Source organism: Petromyzon marinus, chromosome 27 (assembly GCF_048934315.1).
Source record: "Petromyzon marinus isolate PM22_M1 ecotype Great Lakes invasive population chromosome 27, UKy_Petmar_22M1.pri1.0, whole genome shotgun sequence".
Taxonomy (NCBI): Eukaryota; Metazoa; Chordata; class Hyperoartia; order Petromyzontiformes; family Petromyzontidae; genus Petromyzon; species Petromyzon marinus.
The window spans coordinates 6,060,282-6,080,553 of record NC_133693.1 but is presented as its reverse complement, the minus strand read 5'-3'; the positions used below and the strand labels follow the sequence as shown (position 1 = coordinate 6,080,553).

Genomic DNA, 20,272 nt, shown 5'->3' with positions numbered 1-20,272 from the left:
AACATCGCCGCTGGGGGAGACAATGGAGGCCGGTGCGTGCTGCCGGGGCACCCGCCCTCCTCGCGTGCACGCAGTGCCGGCCATCATCGGCGCTGCTCGCTAGCGGCGCTCGCCCCACGGAGGTCTGTCCCGGGCTACCCGGGCGACCGTTGTCTCCTTTTGTTCTGTTGTCCCGCCCCCTCTGCAGCCGTCGCTGGCGCAAGGCGCGCGCTGCTCGCTGCTGGGCCCCGCACCGCGCCAGGGGTGGTGCCGAGTGAGCGGAGCGGCGGCCCCCACGGAGGCCCCCGCCGTGTGCCTCCTCGCCGAGCCGCCCAACAACGACGCCCTCGAGGCCGCCTCCAGGTGCCGCGCTCACTCGCTCAACCGCTCACCAGTCGATTCGTTCCAACACTCATTCATTCATGCAGGCCCCCTGCAGGTGCCATGTTCACTGCTCACTCACCAGTCAAGTAAGTCCTCCACTCGTTAATTAATTCATGCCGCCTCCAGGTGGCACGCTTGCTCGCTCACCGGTCAATTCATTAATTAATTCCCTTCTACGTCACTCATTCATTAATTCGTTCAGGCGGCCTTCAGGTGCCACATTTGCTTGATTGCTCAACGGTCGAATCATCCACTCGCTCATTCCACGTGGTACGCATGAAGCTGGCACACGGGCTCGCTCCCACCGACCGATTGAGTAGTTAGCTCACATGTTCATTCATTCATTCATCGACTCAAGTTTAGCACGCGAGTGTTTCGCAGCCGCTTGTAATTTACGTAGAAGTCTCCGATGCTTGGCGAGAGCTTTAGAGAGGAAAGGTTCAGCACGTGGCCCAACCCGGATCCTTCATTCACTCGTCGAGTGCTGGACGTGTGGAGTGTAGGCCTCAAAGATAAAGGATCCCTCCTATAGCCTTAACAGACTATAGGAGAAAGTTCTGGGAGCGAGCACCTACAGTGAGGGAAAAAAGTATTTCATCCCCTGCTGATTTTGTACGTTTGTCCACTGAGAAAGGAATGATCAGTCTATAATTTTAATGGTAGGTTTATTTGAACAGTGAGAGACAGAATAACAACAAAAAAATCCATAAAAACGCATGTCAAAAATGTTATAAATTGATTTGCATTTTAATGAGGGTAATAAGTATTTGACCCCTCTGCAAAACATCGCTTAGTACTTGGTGGAAAAACCTTTGTTGGCAATCACAGAGGTCAGACGTTTCTTGTAGTTGGTCACCAGGTTTGCACACATCTCAGGAGGGATTTTGTCCCACTCCTCTTTACAGATCTTCTCCAAGTCATTAAGGTTTCGAGGCTGACGTTTGGCAACTCGAACCTTCAGCTCCCTCCACAGATTTTCTATGGGATTAAGGTCTGGAGACTGGCTAAGCCACTCCAGGACCTTAAAGTGCTTCTTCTTGAGCCACTCCTTTGTTTCCTTAGCCGTGTGTTTTGGGTCATTGTCATGCTGGAATACCCATCCACAACCAATTTTCAATGCCCTGGCTGAGGGAAGGAGGTTCTCACCCAAGATTTGACGGTACATGGCCCCGTCCATCGTCCCTTTGATGCGGTGAAGTTGTCCTGTCCCCTTAGCAGAAAAACACCCCCAAAGCATAATGTTTCCACCTCCATGTTTGACGGTGGGGATGGTGTCCTTGGGGTCATAGGCAGCATTCTTCCTCCTCCAAACACGGCGAGTTGAGTTGATGCCAAAGAGCTCCATTTTGGTCTCATCTGACCACAACATTTTCACCCAGTTGTCCTCTGAATCATTCAGATGTTAATTGGCAAACTTCAGACGGGCATGTATATGTGCTTTCTTGAGCAGGGGGACCTTGCGGGCGCTGCAGGATTTCAGTCCTTCACAGCGTAGTGTGTTACCAATTGTTTTCTTGGTGACTGTGGTCCCAGCTGCCTTGAGATCATTGACAAGATCCTCCCGTGTAGTTCTGGGCTGATTCCTCACCGTTCTCATGATCATTGCAACTCCACGAGGTGAGATTTTGCATGGATCCCCAGGCCGAGGGAGATTGACAGTTATTTTGTGTTTCTTCCATTTGCGAATAATCGCACCAACTGTTGTCACCTTATCACCAAGCTGCTTGGCAATGGTCTTGTAGCCCATTCCAGCCTTGTGTAGGTCTACAATCTTGTCCCTGACATCCTTGGAGAGCTCTTTGGTCTTGGCCATGGTGGAGAGTTTGGAATCTGATTGATTGATTGCTTCTGTGGACAAGTGTCTTTTATACAGGTAACAAGCTGAGATTAGGGGCACTCTCAAGCTGAGAGAGTGCTCCTAATCTCAGCTCGTTACCTGTATAAAAGACACCTGGGAGCAAGATATCTCTCTGATTGAGAGGGGGTCAAATACTTATTTCCCTCATTAAAATGCAAATCAATTTATAACATTTTTGACATGCGTTTTTCTGGATGTTTTTGTTGTTATTCTGTCTCTCACTGTTAAAATAAACCTACCATTAAAATTATAGACTGATCATTTCTTTGTCAGTGGGAAAACGTACATAATCAGGAGGGAATCGAATACTTTTTTCCCTCACTGTATGAAGGCCGGCATGGCACACGATGGGGGCCAGTGTCCAGCAATACGGCCGACCGCTTTGACCTCCCGAGTGGGACGTTTGCACATGCCACCAGGTACTCGTTTGAGGCCGAGTCGACCTAGGGGATTGTCCATGATTCAGTTCAAATAATCGTCATTGGCCCCACCACCTCCACTGTCACCGCCACCATCTCTGGTCGCCACTTCTGAGGCACAAACCACCGGCAAAATTCACGGGAGCAAGAATGGAAGAGGGTAGAACTATGGGTATGTTGTTATTGGTAACTTTAACGTCCTGGGAAGAAGTCCAGAATTCCCAGTAAAGCTGAGACGTCCTCAATAAGGGGACGATCCTGGAAAAAACCCAGGACAGGTGGCAACCCTCCAACCACTACTACCACCACTACCACTACTACCACCACTACAACTACAACCACTACCACCACTACTACCACTACCACCACAACCACTACAACCACTAACACTACCACCACTACCACTACAACCACCACTACCACCACGACAACCACCACCACCACCACCACAACCAAATCCTCCTGCTAACTGAGCTCGGCCTGGTAGATTCGAGACGGCCTAATGGGACAGGCTTCTCCTGTGCATCTGTGTGGTGCCCTCAGGCTTCTGGAGCTGCTCAGTGCCGTGTCGATCGAGCGCGGATCCACTGTGCAGGGCCTACTCGCCTGGCGGAGCCTGCTGGAGGTGGTGGAGGAGACCCGGGTCGTCACGGACGAAGAGGTTTGGTGACAATTTAATTTATTCCGGTTTTCTACTTCTTGAGGAGCATTCATCTCACGGCGGGGGGGGGGGGGTTGTTTAATTTCATCCCAAAAAATATTTCCCTGCTCCAGCACACCATGCCCAGTATAGCTCTCACACCACGGTCGTGGCCGCTAGTCACGTGCCACCTACACCCGGTCCGCACATTCACTTGCTCGCTTACATCAGTGGTGGGCAACCTGCGTCCCATGCAGGCCCTCGAGGTGGCCTGGTCCAAGTGCATCTAGGATGACGCGTGGGGCCATGATCAGTGCACAAGCACGATCTCGAGCTTGCGAGCTCACTGGGTTGAAGGAGGGTCACTTATGTGGCCCGCCGACTCGTCTGGGTTGACCATCGCCGGTTTGTTTTCGAGGGCATAGCCGCGAGATCGACGATCTTACGCCACCAGCGCTCCGACCTTGGGAAGAGTCGTTCAACACCAAGTTGGCCTAGTCTGCGCGGCAAACCCGGAAATTATTTAGTTGAGGAATTCGAGTGGGCGCGCTGCTTGAATCGAGCGGTGTTATTATTTATGCATCGTAAGAGCTTTGGGAATGAGATGATGGGAGGGAATTCCAAAGCGGAACTGTGCGATGGACAAAAGCAGAATGGGACGGGATGAAACAATCTGGTCTGGTAGACCAAGTGCTCAACATGGGTGGAGGAATAGATGAGCGACGTTCACAGAGTAGCAATGCTAGTAGTGATAGAAGAGTGATTAGGAGGCGACGAACCATCGGTTAGTGCTGGATCATCAATCAACTGGACTGCTTTTCGTTGGATTCTATCAAGTGCAGTGGCCGTACACGGTAATTATGGTCAGTTCGGTAGGCAGGGTCCTCGACATGCGTGGACAAATCAATGGTGTGGTGGTGGTAGTGATTGGACACGGTGTGGTGATGATAGTGGTTGGACACGGTGTGGTGGTGGTGATTGGACACGGTGTGGTGGTGGTGGTTGGACACGGTGTGGTGATGATTGGACACGGTGTGGTGGTGATAGTGATTGGACACGGTGTGGTTGTGGTGGTGATTGGACACGGTGTGGTGGTGGTGATTGGACACGGTGTGGTGGTGATTGGACACGGTGTGGTGATGATAGTGATTGGACACGGTGTGGTGATGATAGTGATTGGACACGGTGTGGTGGTGATTGGACACGGTGTGGTGGTGATTGGACACGGTGTGGTGATGGTTGGACACGGTGTGGCGGGTGAGACGGGGACGACGAGCAGTGTCTGGCTGTCAGTGGACGAGCGTTGTCCGTCTCCCCTGGCCCGTGCAGCTGCTGGCGCTGCAGGAGGAGGAGCTGAGCTCGGTGGTGGAGACGCTGGGGCAGCTGCTGGCGAGCTTCGACGCCGCGCAGAGCCAGGGCAGCGCCCTGGGCTGGCGCGACGCCGCCGCAGGCGAGGCCGAGGGGGCAGCGGCGCGGTACCGTGCTGCTATACAGGAGCGGCGGCGCGCCGGTGAGGCAGGAGCACGTGAGACAGAGGTCCCCCGTGTAGCCTTGAACAGACTGTCGGGGCAATGGCACACGAGGGCGCCCGGCCGCCTTTGTCTCCCCGGTGGTGATGTCTTACACACCACCACCAGGTACTCATTTGAGGCTGAGTCGACCTAGGGGAGGCCCGGGACCGGTTCAGATAATTCGTCGCTGGTGTTGGCCGTGAGCGGGAATCGAACCCGGGTCGCTGTGTTCGTATCGCAGCGTAGCGCTAACCCGCTCCACTAACCGCTACCCGTGTACATGGGCGCACTGGAACACACTCACACACGTGTACACGTCCACGCGCATGAACGTGTGTGCACGCACACGCAGGCACACACACACACACACGTGTATAGACAAAGATCTCCTGTACAGCCTTAACAGGCTGTTGGGGCAAGTGCTGTTAGCGAGCACCTATGACGGCTGGCACGGCACACGAGGGGGTGGGTGGCCAGCACCACGCCTGACCGCCTTTGTCTCCCCAGTGCCGATGTTTACACACCGCTACACCAGGTGCTCATTTGAATCGACCTATGGGAGGTCCTGCACCGGTAGACTGTGAGAGGGAATCGCACGTGAATCGCCGTGTTCATAGCAAAGAGCGCTAACTGCTGCGCCACCGCTCCCCATCACCACGATGGCGAGATGTTTACTCCCTCGCCTGGTTTTCCGTGGATTTTTCTCCAGGTCCTCCACTTTTTCCCCACTTTTAGAATCAACGTGCGTTCGAGAGCATTTGGCTGCTGTAAAATGTCCACGCGTTAAGCCACTTGGTTGCGCTATCATTCGTGGTCAGGTCGCTTAGGAAAAAAGAGCGATACAGCTCAGCGGGCCAGACCCGGGAAAGGGAAGAAAAAAAAATGAAAACACTTTAGTTTAGTTTTAGTTTACTCGCGCTCCACTCGTGCACACTCTCACGCGCACGGTGCTCGCCTGCAGCCGCTTCTGCGGCCGCCGCCGCGGCCGCCGCTGCCTCCGCAGCGGCCCGGGAGAGCGAGCGGGTCGCCTCGCTGCTGCGCGAGATCGCGGCGCGGCTGGAGCGATGCCGCGGGACGATGGAGCGAGGGGTGGAGGCGGCGGTCGACGGGGCGCCCCGACTCCCCGACCACCTCCGGGCGCGGCTCGCGGAGCACAAGGTGCCGCTCCCGCAGGACGCGCGGACGCGCGGACACAAGAGACGCATGGACACGACACACGGACACGACGCACGGACATGCGGACACGCGGACAGACGGACCCAAACGCAGACGCATGAACACGTGAACACGTGGAGACGCGTGGACACGTGGACACACAGACACGGGGATGCATGGACACACGCGGATGCGGAGACACATGGACGTGAGTCAACCTAGGCGAGGCCCAGGACCGCTCCCCACACACGCACGTGCGCAACCAACCACAACCGCCACCAGCTCCTCCGCCATTGTGAACCCCCCCCCTTCCCCCGGCCCTGCTGTGCGCGTGAGCCTAGGTGACAGAGGAGGAGCTGGCGAGCGTCGGGGAGGAGCTGCCTCGCGTGGCTGTGGCCATCGAGGCGGCGGCGACGGCGGCGTCGGCGGCTTCTCCTGCCGCGTCGCCGGGGCGCCGGGCGGACGCCGCGCTCGGCGCGGAGCTCGGCCGCGTGCAGCGGGAGCACCAGCTGCTGCTGCACGCCTTGTCGCTCTACGGCAGCAGGTGCCTCCACGCCGCTGCACCACCGGCACCAGAAAGCCCCCGGGTTCGCGTTCGCGGTCATTACCTGGAGTGCCTCGTGAACCGTGGTGGAAACCCAGGGGGGTCGGCAGCCCAAAATAACGAGAAGAGCCGTTTTTTTTATTTTTTATTTGGTAATTAAGAAAAAAAATCCATCAATATTTCAAGAGCCGCAATGCACGTGAATACGAGATGGTCGTTCTTTGTAAACAACGTCACGAAGCAGTCCTTACACAGTCGCATGCGGCTCTGAGCCGCGGGTTACCGACCCCTGCCCATGGTAAACTGGGCTTTCTTGATCAGGAAGTTGGCAACCCATTGCAGAGGAATTTTTTTTTTAATTCTGTAAAAAAACCTCAAAAATCGCAGCCCTTAAAGAGCCGCAGCTTGGGTGGCCGGAACCACGCCCGGCAGCATTTGTCTCCCCAGTGGCGATGTTTACACACCGCACCAGGTACTCGTTTGAGGCTGAGTCTGCCCAGGAACAGTTCAGATAATCGTCACTGGTGTTGGGCCGTGAGTGGGGAATCGAACTCGGGTCGCAGGGTTCATAGTACCGCAATGCGCTAACCACTGCTCCTCCGCTCCCCAAACCACACGGACCGCCACCACCACCAAACGGAACCGTCGCTGGACATTCTGACGCCATGGGGCAAGGTGCCATCCTGGTGCCCCCTCTTGTGACGAGGCGGCGTCAGCACCGCCCCACCAAACAAGTGACCACCAAAACTATGCCAGTAGACTGCGGCAAAGTCCAACACAGCAACAATACCCGGTGCCAGACCAGGGTACAGATCAATGCCTGCCACCTGGACTGTACTGGGTCCAACCTGGACAGGTGGCAGCCCTATTCTTTGCTACAGTCTGGGAAAATGGAGTGACCTCTGTTTGGTTGGTAGGAGGGATTAATTTGCACCGAGATGTGGTACCGGTATTGTTGGTGTGTTGTACTTTACTGCTGTGCACTGCACGGTATTGATAATAGACCTGCTTTTGCCGACTGAGAAATCTTCCCGACTTTGCTCCACAGTAGAACGGACGGCATCCACACGGCAACGGGTGTCCCGGCGCACAAAATTCTCCACATTTTCTGTGACCCGCCCCCTTGCCGCCACCCGCCGCGCGCGCTTAATAACAACGGCGCTGTCACGCAGGCTGCGGTCCCTGGAGGTGTTGCTGAAGAACATTCAGAACGCTGAGGAGGCCACCTCGAGCCTCGAGGGCAGGCTGGGCGAGGGAGGCTTCGCGCCGTGCGAGGCCCTGGCCCTGGAGGAGCTGCGGTCACGTCTCGCGGTGAGCGGCAAAAACGCGCGGCCAGACCCACCGTGGGCACCGTCAGGTCAATCCACTGATGGGTGAAGGCCTTCCCACTGAGCCTCGGCCTCCATTTATGGCCCTGCGACGTGTACCGGTCCGTCGGGGCGCCTGCACGCCGGCCGATCCGATCGTTCCATATCGGCGCGGCGCTTCGAACGTCGCGAATTTGACCGCAGGCAAAATTTGCGGCGGCGGATGTCGGAGCGATTCCAGCTGAGTATTCGCAGTAAGCACCCTGCATCGGGCTTACGAAGCGTAGTAACAATATGCGGACTTGTTGCAATGCAACAGCTATGTATTTGGTGTTGTGAACATCTCGACACACCTGTTTCATCGCCAGAAAAGGGGGTAAAGCATATTACAATTTTTTTAATCGTCTTGATACTGGCAAAGAAAAGGGTCCTTGTAGATATGGTAAAAATGCGTGATTACGTCACAAGTTGTTGAATCGCACTCGGGACATTTCGGACGACTTTAGGCGGCCCGGCCTGTCTACTCGGTGACGTCGAGGAGATTTTCCCACCGCTTCCAACGCGAAACATATCAATACGGCGTCATCGTTCGTGGAGATTGCTGCCAGCAAGGTGAATTGCGTCTTCCTGGAGGAGGGGGAGGATTAGGAGGGGTAGGAGGAAGGGGGTGAGGAGGAGAAGGCAGATGAGGAGGGATAGGAGGAAGGGGTGAGGAGGAGATGAGGAGGGGGAGGAGGCCGTGGGCGTTCACTTTGCCAAGGCTGCACCGCTGTGATGCGGCCGGGCGGCTTGGCCGTTTTGCCGAAATTGCCCACAATCGGAGAAGGTCGGGAGTTACGAATCCTCGTTCGCCGGTGGTCGATTCAGCCCATCATGCATCCGTTGTGGGGGGGGGGGGGGGCGATAAAACGACTACCACTTTGTGGAGGAAGTCAACAGCGTCCCCCCCAACCTCCCCTCCCCCAACCTCGCCTGCCATAGCAATGCGGAATTTCCACCACCGGCGCCGCAGGACTGCCAACGTGAGACGGGCGTTGATTCCGCGCTCATTCGAGCTGCAGGTCGCTTTGGCTCGCGAGGAGTTGACGGGCGCTGGCTGCTGTGTTGAACGGGGCCACCTCTCTCCGTGGCCTCCTCCGGCTGCGCGCCCCCCTCCCCCTCCCGCCCCCACCGCCCTCGGCGGCCCTCCCCCTTCCAGGACCTGCAGCGCGACGCCGCGCGCGGCGGCGCGGCGTTTCAGTCGCTCCGCTCCTCGCTGTCCGAGTCGGAGGCGGCGAGCGAGCGGCTGCTGGGGACACTGGCGGGGCCCGGCGCCGGGGAGCCGGCGGCTCGCGCTTGCCGCGACGCCGTGGACGCGCTGCTGGGACGCTGGGCCGACGCCACGCAGCGGCTGGCGGCACGGTGAGCGGACACGGACGGCCAAAGGTCACGCCGGTTTTTGTTGCCCGCGGGAGGCGCGCCAGGGTTCGATCCCGAACCCTGGCGCCTGCTGCTCGTTTGGAGTTTGCGCGTCCCTCTCGGAGAAGTGACAGCTCTATTCGGTAAAGTCACGTGACTTTACCGAATAGAACCAAAGAGCATGGATCCTTGCAGTCACGAAAGCTTCAAATCTAGAAGTGACAGCTCGACTAAGCGGCTCATCACCACGTGGACGTTTTATGTCGGCCAATTGAACGCACGAACGTCGATTCTAAAAAACGTGGAGAGGAAAAACCGGGAGGACCCGGAGGACAAATTCCACGTGACCACGGAGGAGAGAGACCCGCAAATACACAGCAGCAAGCGACGGCGTTGTGATGGAACCCACGACCTCCTGCGTACCGGGCGAGGCAATTAACATCTCGCCACCGCGGCACCTCGGTCGGCTCCCCGCGCAGGCTGGGCGACGCGTTGGCGCTCGAGGGCGGCCTGCGCGCCTACTGGGACGGCCGCGACTGGCTCCGGGCGTTCCTGGCCGATGCCGGCGCCCGGCAGGACGCGCTGGAGCTCCGCGGCGAGGGTCGCGACGCAACGCGGGAGGTGGCGGTGAGCACCCTGCACGTGCAGAAGGTGAGGCGCCCGCTCCGCTCGGGCCTGGGCGCGCGGGACGGAAGGGGGAACGGTGTTCGCTGTGAGCGCGCCAAAGGCCCCCCAGCCCCCCGGTCCGCCGACTCTCGGGCAGCTTTGGCGGGCCGCAAGAGCGTGCCGGCGTCGTGCTAAACAAATGTAACCCGCGTCGCCCCGGGCGACGTCGGAGTGCCGGGCCGACGGCTCCGAGCCCCAGGCCAACGTCGGCACGATCGCCGGGGGCGTTCGACATCTTTGGCAGAGCAACCGGCCGTGTGTCGAGTCGCCTCTGTGGCGGGGGGTGGGGGGGAGGGGCGGGGGGGGAGGGGCGCGCCCTTCTGAATGCTTTTGTTTTGTTTGTCGTTGTCGACGTCACGTGGGGCTGTCATCACGTGGGACTGTCGTCACAGACGCTGCTGGTGGAACTGGAGGAGAACGAGCACAAGCTGAGCGAATGCGGGGAGCGGGCCAAGCAGTGCGTCGCTCACATGAAGGTAGGCAGGCAACGTCCGGCCGAGCAGATGGTCGGTACGGGGGGAGGGGGGTGGGGGTGCCGGTGGGGGGTGCCGGTGGGGGGAGGGGGGTGGGGGGTGCCGGTGGGGGGAGGGGGCTGCGTGGCCAGAGATGGCCATGGAGGGGTACATAACTCAGGTTTCCCGTAGTGATAGGGGTATTGAGAGGGGTAGGGGTAGTGATAGGTGCAGTGGTAGGGGTAGTGATAGGGGTAGTTATAAGGGTTGGGATAGTGATAGGGGTAGTGATAACAGTAGTGATAGGGGTAGTGATAGGAAGAGCGATAGGGGTATTGATAGTAATATGGGTTGGGGTAGTGGTAGGGGTAGTGGTAAGTGTTGGGGTAGTGACAGGGGTTGGGGTAGTAGTAGTGATATGGGTTGGGGTAGTGGTAGTGGATGGCGTAGTGGTAGTGGTTGGGGTAGTGGTTGGGGTAGTGGTAGGGGTTGGGGTTGTTGTAGGGGTTGGGGTAGTGGTAGGGGTAGTGGTTGGGGTAGTGGTCGGGGTTGGGGTAGTGACAGGGTTGGGGTAGTGGTAGTGGTTGGGGTAGTGGTAGGTGTTGGGGTAGTGACAGGGGTTGAGGTAGTGGTAGTGGATGGCGTAATCGTAGTGGTTGGGGTAGTGGTTGGGGTAGTGGTTGGGGTAGTGGTAGGGGTTGGGGTAGTGACAGGGTTGGGGTAGTGGTTGGGGTAGTAGTAGGGGTTGGGGTAGTGACAGGGTTGGGGTAGTGGTTGGGGTAGTGGTAGGGGTTGGGGTAGTGACAGGGTTGGGGTAGTGGTTGGGGTAGGGGTTGGGGTAGTGACAGGGTTGGGGTAGTGGTAGGTCTGATCATAGCTGAGTGGCGGGGACAGGGAGTAGCAGGATGATGATGATGATGGGATAGCGGAGACTAGGCATTTGGCGAAACGTCTAAGTGCAGCGGCACCATCCGGGTAAAGGGCCCTCGAGACGCGGTGACTGCCTTGTCTGGTGGGCACGCGGATGACGTTGCGTAATAAGGGGCGCGCGAGCGTGCGTGTGTGCGTGTGTGCGTGTGTGTGGCCATGCCGGCAGGCCTACGACGTTGCGGTGAAGAGCTACCGCACTGCGGTCGAGGTCCGCGTTGGTGCTCCAGCCAAGGTGCAGGACATGGCTTCGTCGGTCGACGTCCTCACGGCAGAGGTGAACACAGTTAAACTACAACTGTTCAACATTGTTGTTGTTATTTGAGAGAGGTGAGGCCCACCGAGCTCCATAGCTCCTTTGTCGGAAGAGACCCAGCCGCAAATGATAGACTCAACGAAGTGGCTTATCATCACGTGGGAATTTATAGCAGCCAAATACTCCAAAACCGTGATGTTGATTCTAAATGTGGAGGGGAAAACCGGAGGACCTGGAGAAAAATCCACGTGACCACGGGGAGAGAGAGACACGCAAAGTCCAGATATACAGTCGCCAAGCTCGGGATTGATCCCGTAACCTCCTGTATACCAGGCGAGGTAGTTAACATCTCGCCACCGTGGCACCCAGTTGAACACGTGCCGTCATGGTGCATCGTGGGGAATACCTCGGTAGACGTGGCGTCCTTTTCCTGTCCGCTGCTGGATGAAGTACTCCTCCCGCCAACACCATCATCATCATCATCACCATCATTATCACCACCCTCACCATCGTAATATCCACTACCACCATGATCACTATCATCATCATGATCATCACTGCCCTGTGAACTTCACTCGTTGATTCCTGCACCCGTGTTGAGGACTCGGTCTGTACCAGACTGACCGTGTTGTCTCGTCCACCACACGGTGTTCAACCACCACCATTACCACCACCACACTGCAGATCACAATAACAAAATACAAAGACAAAGATTCCCAGTATAGCCATAACCGACTGTTGGGGCAAGAGCTATAAGCAAACACCTCTGAAGGAAGCCACGAGACACGAGGGAGTGGGTGGCCAGCACCACGCTGGCTTTGTCCCTCTTGAGGCGATGTTTACACACCTCCACTAGGTACACATTGGAGGCTGAGTTGACCTAGGGGAGGAGGCCCAGGACCGGTTCAGATAATCGTCACTCGGTGTTGGCTGCAAGCGGGAAGCACCGGGTTCGTTGTGCAGTACGCTAACCGCTCCCCACAACACACACACTCACACTCGCTCACACACTCACATCCACTCACTCAACCACTGATTCACCCATCCACTCGACCACCTACTCACCACACTGCAGGTCACCTCACTCATCTTTCTGCTTCTTCCCTCGCACTGCTCCACTTGGGAATTCCATCCTCCCATCATCATCGTCATCATCATCATCATCGTCGTCTCTGTTTGTTGCTGGCCACTTGATGTTGGGGGCCTCTGGGGCCCTGCGCAGAGAAAAAAAAACTCGAGACGAACCGACCAGCATCACACCGACTCGTCACGATGCCATCAACAGGTGCAGGAGTTGAACTCGGAATACACGGGGCTGATGGGCCGAGCTCGTTCCAACCTGGAGGCCCTGGAGAGCCACCTGCTTCACCTGGAGACCTGCGAGAAGGTGTGAACTATCACCACCACCACCATCACCACCACCATCACCACCACCATCACCATCCTCAACACCACCAACATCATCACCGTCACCACCATCACCACCATCATTGTAAGCACCATCAACATTCTCACAATCATAGTGTTGTCATCAAATTATCTTCATCCTCATAATTGTTGTCATCGCCACCATCATAAAAACCACCGTCACCACCACCATCATCATCATCATCGCCACCGTCACCACTGACGCCAACCATCATAACCACCACCGTCAACCACCACCACCGCCACCACAACCGTCAACGTTGTCACCACCACCACCGTCCCCACACGGACGCGCGTTGTTCCCGCGCAGGACTCTGCGAGCGTCTCGCTGGCCAACGGCGATGCGGACGACCCCGACCGCCGCCGCAAGGAGGAGATCTCGTTCCGGGGCCTGCGCGGCGGCGCCGTGACGCTGTGGCAGCTGGAGCGCGCCGGCGCCGTGGACCCCGACACCTCGCTGCGGCTCGCCCGTGGCTCCCTCTCCGTCGAGGACGTCTCCGGAGCCTTCGAGTGCTACCTGGACGGGCGCCGCAGCGTCGCCGGACTGCTCGTCGAGGCCACGGGCCAGAAGGTGTCCCCGTACGAGGCCTTCCGCCGCGGCCTGCTCAAGCCCGCCGCCGCCCTGGAGCTGCTCGAGGCCCAGGCCGCGACGGGCCTCCTCGTCGACCCGGCCGACGGCGGCGGCTTCACCGCGGAGGAGGCCGTGAGCCGCGGCCTGGTCGGCCGGGAGTTCGAGCGGCAGCTGCTGGAGGCCGAACGGGCCGTCACGGGATACGTGGACCCGGCCACCGAGGATAAGGTGTCGCTCTTCCGGGCGATGCAGCAGGGGTTGATCCCGCGCGAGCAGGCCCTGCGTCTGCTCGAGGCCCAGCTGGCCACGGGCGGCGTCGTCGACCCGTGGGCGGGCCACCGGCTGCCCGTCGAGGCGGCCTACGAGCGAGGCCTCGTCGACGAGGAGACGGTCGGGCTGCTGTCGGGCGCGAGCGGCGACGGCGCCGGCGATGCCGGGGCGGGCGGCTTCTCGGACCCCGGCACGGAGGAGAGGCTGCCGTACCGGCGGCTCGTGGAGCGCTGCGTCGCCGACCCGGACACGGGCCTGCGCGTGCTGCCGTTGCGCAAGAGGGGCGGCAAGATCGCGCACGACATGGTCATTAGCAAGATCGAGGAGGTGGAGAGGATGAGCGCGGAGCAGGCACTGTGCAGCGCGGCGGCGCCGCTCGTCTCCGAGTCGACGCTCACGACCAGCGAGACGCGCTACGTCAAGGTCGAGACGGAGCTGTCCGACCTGCTCAAGGCCACGCCGCTGTCGGTGGGCGGCAGGGCGACCTCGCTCAAGGAGGTCTTCGAGAGCGAAGCGGTGGACGAGGAGACCAAGCGGCGGCTCATGGAGGAGTTCAGGGCCGGCAAGATCACCCTGGAGGAGCTGGCGGCGTTGATGGCGGAGGCGGCAGAGGGGCGCGGGCGACATGGTTACGCGGGGAGGGAGTTCAAGTTCAGCGGCCTGCGACGGGAGCTGTCGCTTGACGAGCTCGCCAAGAGCGGCATCATCGACGGCGAGACGGCCAGCCAGCTGATGGACGGGTCGCGCAGCGTCGAGGAGGTACGGCGCAGTGATGGCACCTGCGAATCTTTACCTGGAGCCGGCGAGAGAGAGTGAGGGAGAGAGTGAGAGAGAGAGCTCGTGAACGATAGTCGAAGCGTTGGGCCACAAGGCGAAGCTGGCAAAGGTGCTATGATACGGTCACTATGACGTCCAAGGGGAAGGAATGGCAGGAACCTTTAGAAGGACGTTGGGCTCGGGATGAATCCGAGCAGAGCACGTGATGCTTGCGAGCATGTGTTTGCAGTGGGGGGGGGGGGGGGGCGTGGTGGGGGGCTTTGTCACGTGACGTAACAATTCATCTGGCTCTTGCGCACGATCCGATCTCACCACTCCATCTCATTAGCGGGACGTTGCAAGTAACCCCCCCCTCCCCCCGCCCAACTCCCCTTCGGCCCGCTGGCACCGCGCCCCGCCGTCGAAAACCTCGATCACCCGGCACGAACTCCTTCCCAGCAGGTTGCTCACCTCCCCCCCAACCGCCCTCTTCCCCCCCCCTCTCCCCCCCGTTCCCCTCCTCCAGGTGAGCAACTCCATCAGCTCGTACCTGACTGGCACGGGCTGCGTGGCCGGCATCTTCCTGGAGTCGACGGGCGAGACGCTCTCCGTGTACGCGGCGATGCGCCGCGGCCTCGTCCGGCCCGGCACGGCCCTCGAGCTGCTGGAGGCACAGGCGGCCACTGGCTTCGTCGTGGACCCCGTGCTCAACGCCAAGCTCACCGTGGACGAGGCGGTCGTGGCCGGCCTCGTCGGCGACGAGTTCCACGACAAGCTGCTGTCGGCCGAGCGGGCCGTCACCGGCTACCTGGACCCGTACGCCGGCCGGCTGATCTCGCTCTTCCAGGCGATGAAGAAGAACCTGGTGGTGCGCGACCACGGCGTGCGACTCCTGGAGGCGCAGATCGCCACCGGCGGCGTCATCGACCCGCAGGCGAGCCACCGGCTGCCCCTGGAGGTGGCCTACGAGCGAGGCCTCATCGACGAGAAGACCAACGCCGTGCTGCTCGACCCGCTGCAGGTCACCAAGGGCTTCTTCGACCCCAACACGGAGGAGAACCTGACCTACGCAGCGCTGCTGGCGCGCTGCTCGCCGGACGCACGCACGGGTCTCGCGCTGCTCGCGCTGCACGAGCGGAGGGCGCCGCGCCAGCGCAAGACGTCGTCGACGTCGAGCGTGCGCCAGCGCCGCGTGCTGGTCGTCGACCCGGACACGGGCAAGCGGGTGACGGTGTACGAGGCGTACTCGCGCGGGGTCATCGACCAGGCCATGTACCTCAAGTTCTCCAAGCAGGAGTGCGAGTGGGAGGAGATCAACGTGACGGCGGGCGACGACGGAGGCGCCACCTCCTCCACGCTGGTGGACAAGCGCTCGGGCCGGCGCTTCTGCCTGGACGACGCCCTGGTCGCCGGCGTCGTCGACGACGCCGTCCTCCGGCGCTACCGCTCGGGCGAGATGTCCATCTTCGAGCTGGGAGACCGGCTCAGCGCCAGCGGGCTCGCCGCCGGCGAAGGCGCCGCATCGCCCAGCCAGCCGCCGTCGCCGGCCCTCGACGACGCCGCCGACGCCGACCCGGCGTGGAGCGACCCCACGGAGGAGACGGCGCCCATCGCCGGCGTCCTCGACGGGAACACGGGCGAGGTGCTCGCCGTCAGCGAGGCCGCACGGCGCCGGCTGCTCGACGGCGCCACGGCGCTCGCGCTGCTCGAGGCGCAGGCCTGCACGGGCGGCGTCCTGGACCCGGCCACGGGCGAGCGCCACTCGGTCGCGCGGGCCGCCGCGCTCGGCCTCGTCGAGAAGTTCACCGCGGAGAAGCTGTCGCTGGCCGAGAAGGCGTTCGCCGGCTTCGAGGAGCCCGGCACGGGGCGGCTCTTCTCGACGGCGCTCGCGATGCGCCGCGGCTGGCTCTTCCCCGAGGCGGCGCGGCGACTGCTCGAGGTGCAGTACCTGACGGGCGGGCTGGTGCGGCCCGGGGCCACCGGGCGGGCGAGCGTGACGGAGGCGCTGGCGAGCGGCGAGCTGGACGACGCGGCGGCGCGGAGGCTGCGCGACGCCGGCGCCCACGCGCGCGTGCTCCTCTGCCCCAAGACGCGGGCGCGCGTCACCTACGCGGAGGCGCTGGCGCGGGCCGTGCGCGACCCGACCACCGGCCTGCGCTTGCTGGAGGCGGCCGGGCAGGGAGCCAGGGCCGGCCTGGTCACCGGCGGCGTCACTGTCCGGAGCGCCGTCACCTCCTCCTCTTCCTTTCAGTCGTTCAGTCGCTCATCGCAGCCGGTGGCGGGCGGGCGCAGATAGAGCTGGCGCCCGGTTGGCGTGTTAAGAGAGAGTCGCGGCTCGGGTCACAGTTCACGTAGTCGCTTAAAATTGGGGGGGGGGGGGGGGGTTCGACGGCGAATGAGAGCCCGGATGTGAATTGTGACTCTCGAGGCCGCAGAAACGTTCCACGCGTGTGCATCGGGGCTAGATTGGGTGAGTCGGATCAGCGGGCTTTGTACCGGCCGTGTCAGACGACGTGCTCAGACGGCCCCGGTGAGATTCCGGTTTGTGAGTCGGTGTTTTTTTTTTCGGCTGTCTGCAAGTTAAACCGCCCTCGTTGGGTCTGACGCTCCTCAGCCAGGCCGGCGACGGCAGAGCAAAGCCTTTTGCGTTAGGTTTGGGTCGTGCTAGCTTTGGGTTATCGATCTCAGACGTATTCCAGGTTGAGAGAATCGAGCAGCTCCCATAGATCGGCTCGAGAGATTTATTTTTTTAACATCGCTTCGCATTGGGCAGATGCTTGAGTGCGCCGCCTTCGGGCGTGGGTAACGAAAGCTAGCGAAGAGATCTCTGAAGTAGTTCCGTAGAGTCGCCTTCCAGCGCCAAGTTCGTGCACTGCTAGCTGCCAGAGTTCCCACCGCCCCCACCACGCCCCCCCCTCCCCCCACACTAATTTCTGGTCGCGTCTCGCGGAAAAAGCTAGGTCGGTCAGTCCCACAAAATAGGAAACTTCACGGACACTTCAACAAGTTTCCGTGAAGGAAACTTAAAAAAAGTCAAGATGGCCCGGGAAGGTACGGCGCCTCCGATTGGCTTGATTTTAACACGCCCACCCACACAACAACGACACGGCCAATCAGCTCCTCCTCCTCGGACCGTCAGCTTCTGTTCTGACCATGCGCCCCTGGGCTGCTCACAAGTCGTACAAGCATTCTGGAGCGGTCCACACATTTAAACGCACGCCCCGATGATGATTATGCAACGCTCGCAAGCGTCACAAGGGTCGCTCACGGTCACAACTTGTCATTGTAGTTCTCGTTCATCGTAAAGGGAATGACGATCGATCGCTGAACGTTTTGTGAAGCGGTCGGAGCAACTTCAGGCATCTCCTGGGGCTGGCGCGCGTTCGCCTCTAAACCAGCAGCGGAGGAGAGGATCGGTGGATCGCACAGATGCCGTGAAACTCCATTCCGTAGGGCAACGAGGAGGTGCCGTGCCCTGGCACGCCATCTGTGTGCGGGAGAAAGTGTTACCTGCTCCGCACGCGTGGATTTTCTCACCGGCGCTCCGGTTTCTTCCCACTTTTACAAACACTCATCGTCATTATGGCTGAGCTCATCTTAAAAAGAATAATAATGATAACAGGATGCTCCTGAAAGAGAGGATCCTTGTTTGCTCGGCGTGGCTTTCCTGCATTAAAAACTATATACGTAACAATGATTGTGATTACGACTACAGTTGATATATATGCGCAGATAGCTCTGGGTTTATTTCGACAGTGGCGGAATACTGCGGCGGCGTGGGACTGCGGCGGCGATCGTTTTGCCGTTGCCGCGGCACGAGATTTTTAAAAAAAATAAAACGATTTTTTAAAATATTTTATCTTACCAGGTAAGGCCCCCCCCCACCCCCCTCTTGAGCTGCTCCGTAGCTCTTTTTCAGAAGCGACCTAGCCATCACAAATGAGAGCTCAACGAAGTGGCTCATCGTCACGTGGACATTTATAGCAGCCAAATGCTCTCAACCCGTGACGTTGATTCTAAATGCGGAGTGGAAAAACCGGAGGGCCCGGAGATAAATCCTACGCGGCCACGGGGAGAGAGAGAGAGACACGCCAACTCCAAATATACAGCAGCAGGCGTCAGGGTCTTGATCGAACCCACTGCCTCCCGTAAACCAGGCGAGGTCGTTAACATCTCCTAACCACCGTGATGATGATGAGAGAGAGAGAGAGAGAGGCACGCAAACTCCAAATATACAGCAGCAGCAGGCGTCAGGGTCTTGATCGAACCCACGGCCTCCTGTACACCGGGCGAGGTCGTTAACATCTCTCCTAGCCACCTTGCCGGCGGTTCGAGCTGCACAGGTTCGTTGGTCACACACGTACACGCACGCGCACGCACGAGCGCGCGTGCGCGTGCGTGCGGTCGCCAGATTCGCGCTTGGGGTCCGACCGCGAAGCGTTTGGAAGTGGGAGTCGTGTTCACGCACAGGAAATATAATATATATAACTATAAGTGGCGAGGGTGTGAAAGCGGCCTTCCGTCTGACCGCGACGGGTAGTAGCGAGAGTAAAGTTACCGCCAACTTAGCCTGGCTTCGCGAAGTTTCATTAACTTATAAAAAAAAAAAACTTAAACCGCAGGTTAACCTTGACCCTAGGCGTTCGCGATAACACGTGCCCTATAGACGGAAATGGATACGGCGTAGAGTGTGGTAAGAGGCCTACTAGGTGAGTTAAAAGGCCCTGTTGTCCTCGTCCTAGCAGAAGTGATGCACATCAGCCACCATGATCAGCTTGAGCTGTCGACTGCAGGTTCACTGCAGCTCAGCAGACAAGCCACGGTGTGAGCTCAGGGATAATAAAGGCCTTTTACCCCACGTATGTATGTTGAACTTTTTTTTTTAGCACCGTGCGTAGCCAACCGTGCTAACCGGGAGGTGCTAAACACAAAAAAAGCAGTTCTAAAGAAATGAGTTTTCAATCGAGATGATTTAAAAGCGCATTGCTCCAGCGGCTCCCTAATGTCGGAAGGAAGAGCGTTCCAGACGGCCGCAGGAGCGCGTCTGCGTTCGATGGCCCAGCCAGAAGCCGCCGGCTGCGAGGATGAGCGGAGTTCGCGCGATGGTTTCTGCTCCTCTTAGCTCACCGCGCTCTAGGAGGGCATGTAAACATCCTAGGAGGGCACGTTTCGGGCAATTGCCCTTCGTCCTAGCAGAGAGAGAGAGAGAGAAAAGGGGCAAGAGAGATGAAATTCACCTCGAAAAGAAAGCATTCCCCCTGCAACGAACGACCGGCCCGGTGCAAGTGGTTATCGACGAACGAGATTTCGTTGCTTGTGCGCCCGCTGCCAACTGCCAGTGTCGCGAACCTCGTTGTTATCATCATGATGATGATCGTCGTCGTCGTCGTCATTCGGCTCAACCTCGATCGGGCCCGTCTTCGTCCATCCGGACGACGCTAAAGCTCGACCGAGCTCAGAGCGCACCGACGCCGCACGCGGTGTTATTTATCGGTGTGGTGGGGTTACGCGCGACCCAAAGTCTACCGAGAGGTGACAGCTTTAACGCCGTAGGCTGCTAAACGAGTGACATTACAATATATTCAAAACGTATAACGGGCAGGGAGAAAGATACACATCGTATATGGGTGGGCCTGGCTGTGTTTCTTAGTGGCAAATAAATCCACAGCCTTGCAAGAGCACAGGTCTCGACTGAGTTATTTTCCTTGTTGTTTAACCATCGGATGTGACCGTGGCTCCCTCTCTCGCGAC

The 20,272-nt window shown here is 59.1% G+C and overlaps 1 protein-coding gene across 1 annotated transcript in view; it reads left to right on the top strand.

Annotated features, from left to right (window-relative positions):
* Nucleotides 1-20,197, top strand: part of LOC116946705 (plectin-like) — a 91,346-nt gene extending 71,149 nt beyond the window's left edge. The window contains exons 20-32 of the mRNA XM_076070045.1: nt 188-342; nt 3,184-3,301; nt 4,610-4,790; nt 5,753-5,949; nt 6,288-6,490; nt 7,663-7,801; nt 8,996-9,198; nt 9,675-9,846; nt 10,254-10,337; nt 11,410-11,517; nt 12,782-12,883; nt 13,235-14,524; nt 15,048-20,197. Coding sequence (XP_075926160.1) covers nt 188-342; nt 3,184-3,301; nt 4,610-4,790; nt 5,753-5,949; nt 6,288-6,490; nt 7,663-7,801; nt 8,996-9,198; nt 9,675-9,846; nt 10,254-10,337; nt 11,410-11,517; nt 12,782-12,883; nt 13,235-14,524; nt 15,048-16,817 — 4,722 coding nt within the window. The 3' untranslated portion in view covers nt 16,818-20,197. The remainder of the gene's footprint in view (nt 1-187; nt 343-3,183; nt 3,302-4,609; nt 4,791-5,752; nt 5,950-6,287; nt 6,491-7,662; nt 7,802-8,995; nt 9,199-9,674; nt 9,847-10,253; nt 10,338-11,409; nt 11,518-12,781; nt 12,884-13,234; nt 14,525-15,047) is intronic.
* The last annotated feature ends 75 nt before the right edge of the window (nt 20,198-20,272 follow it).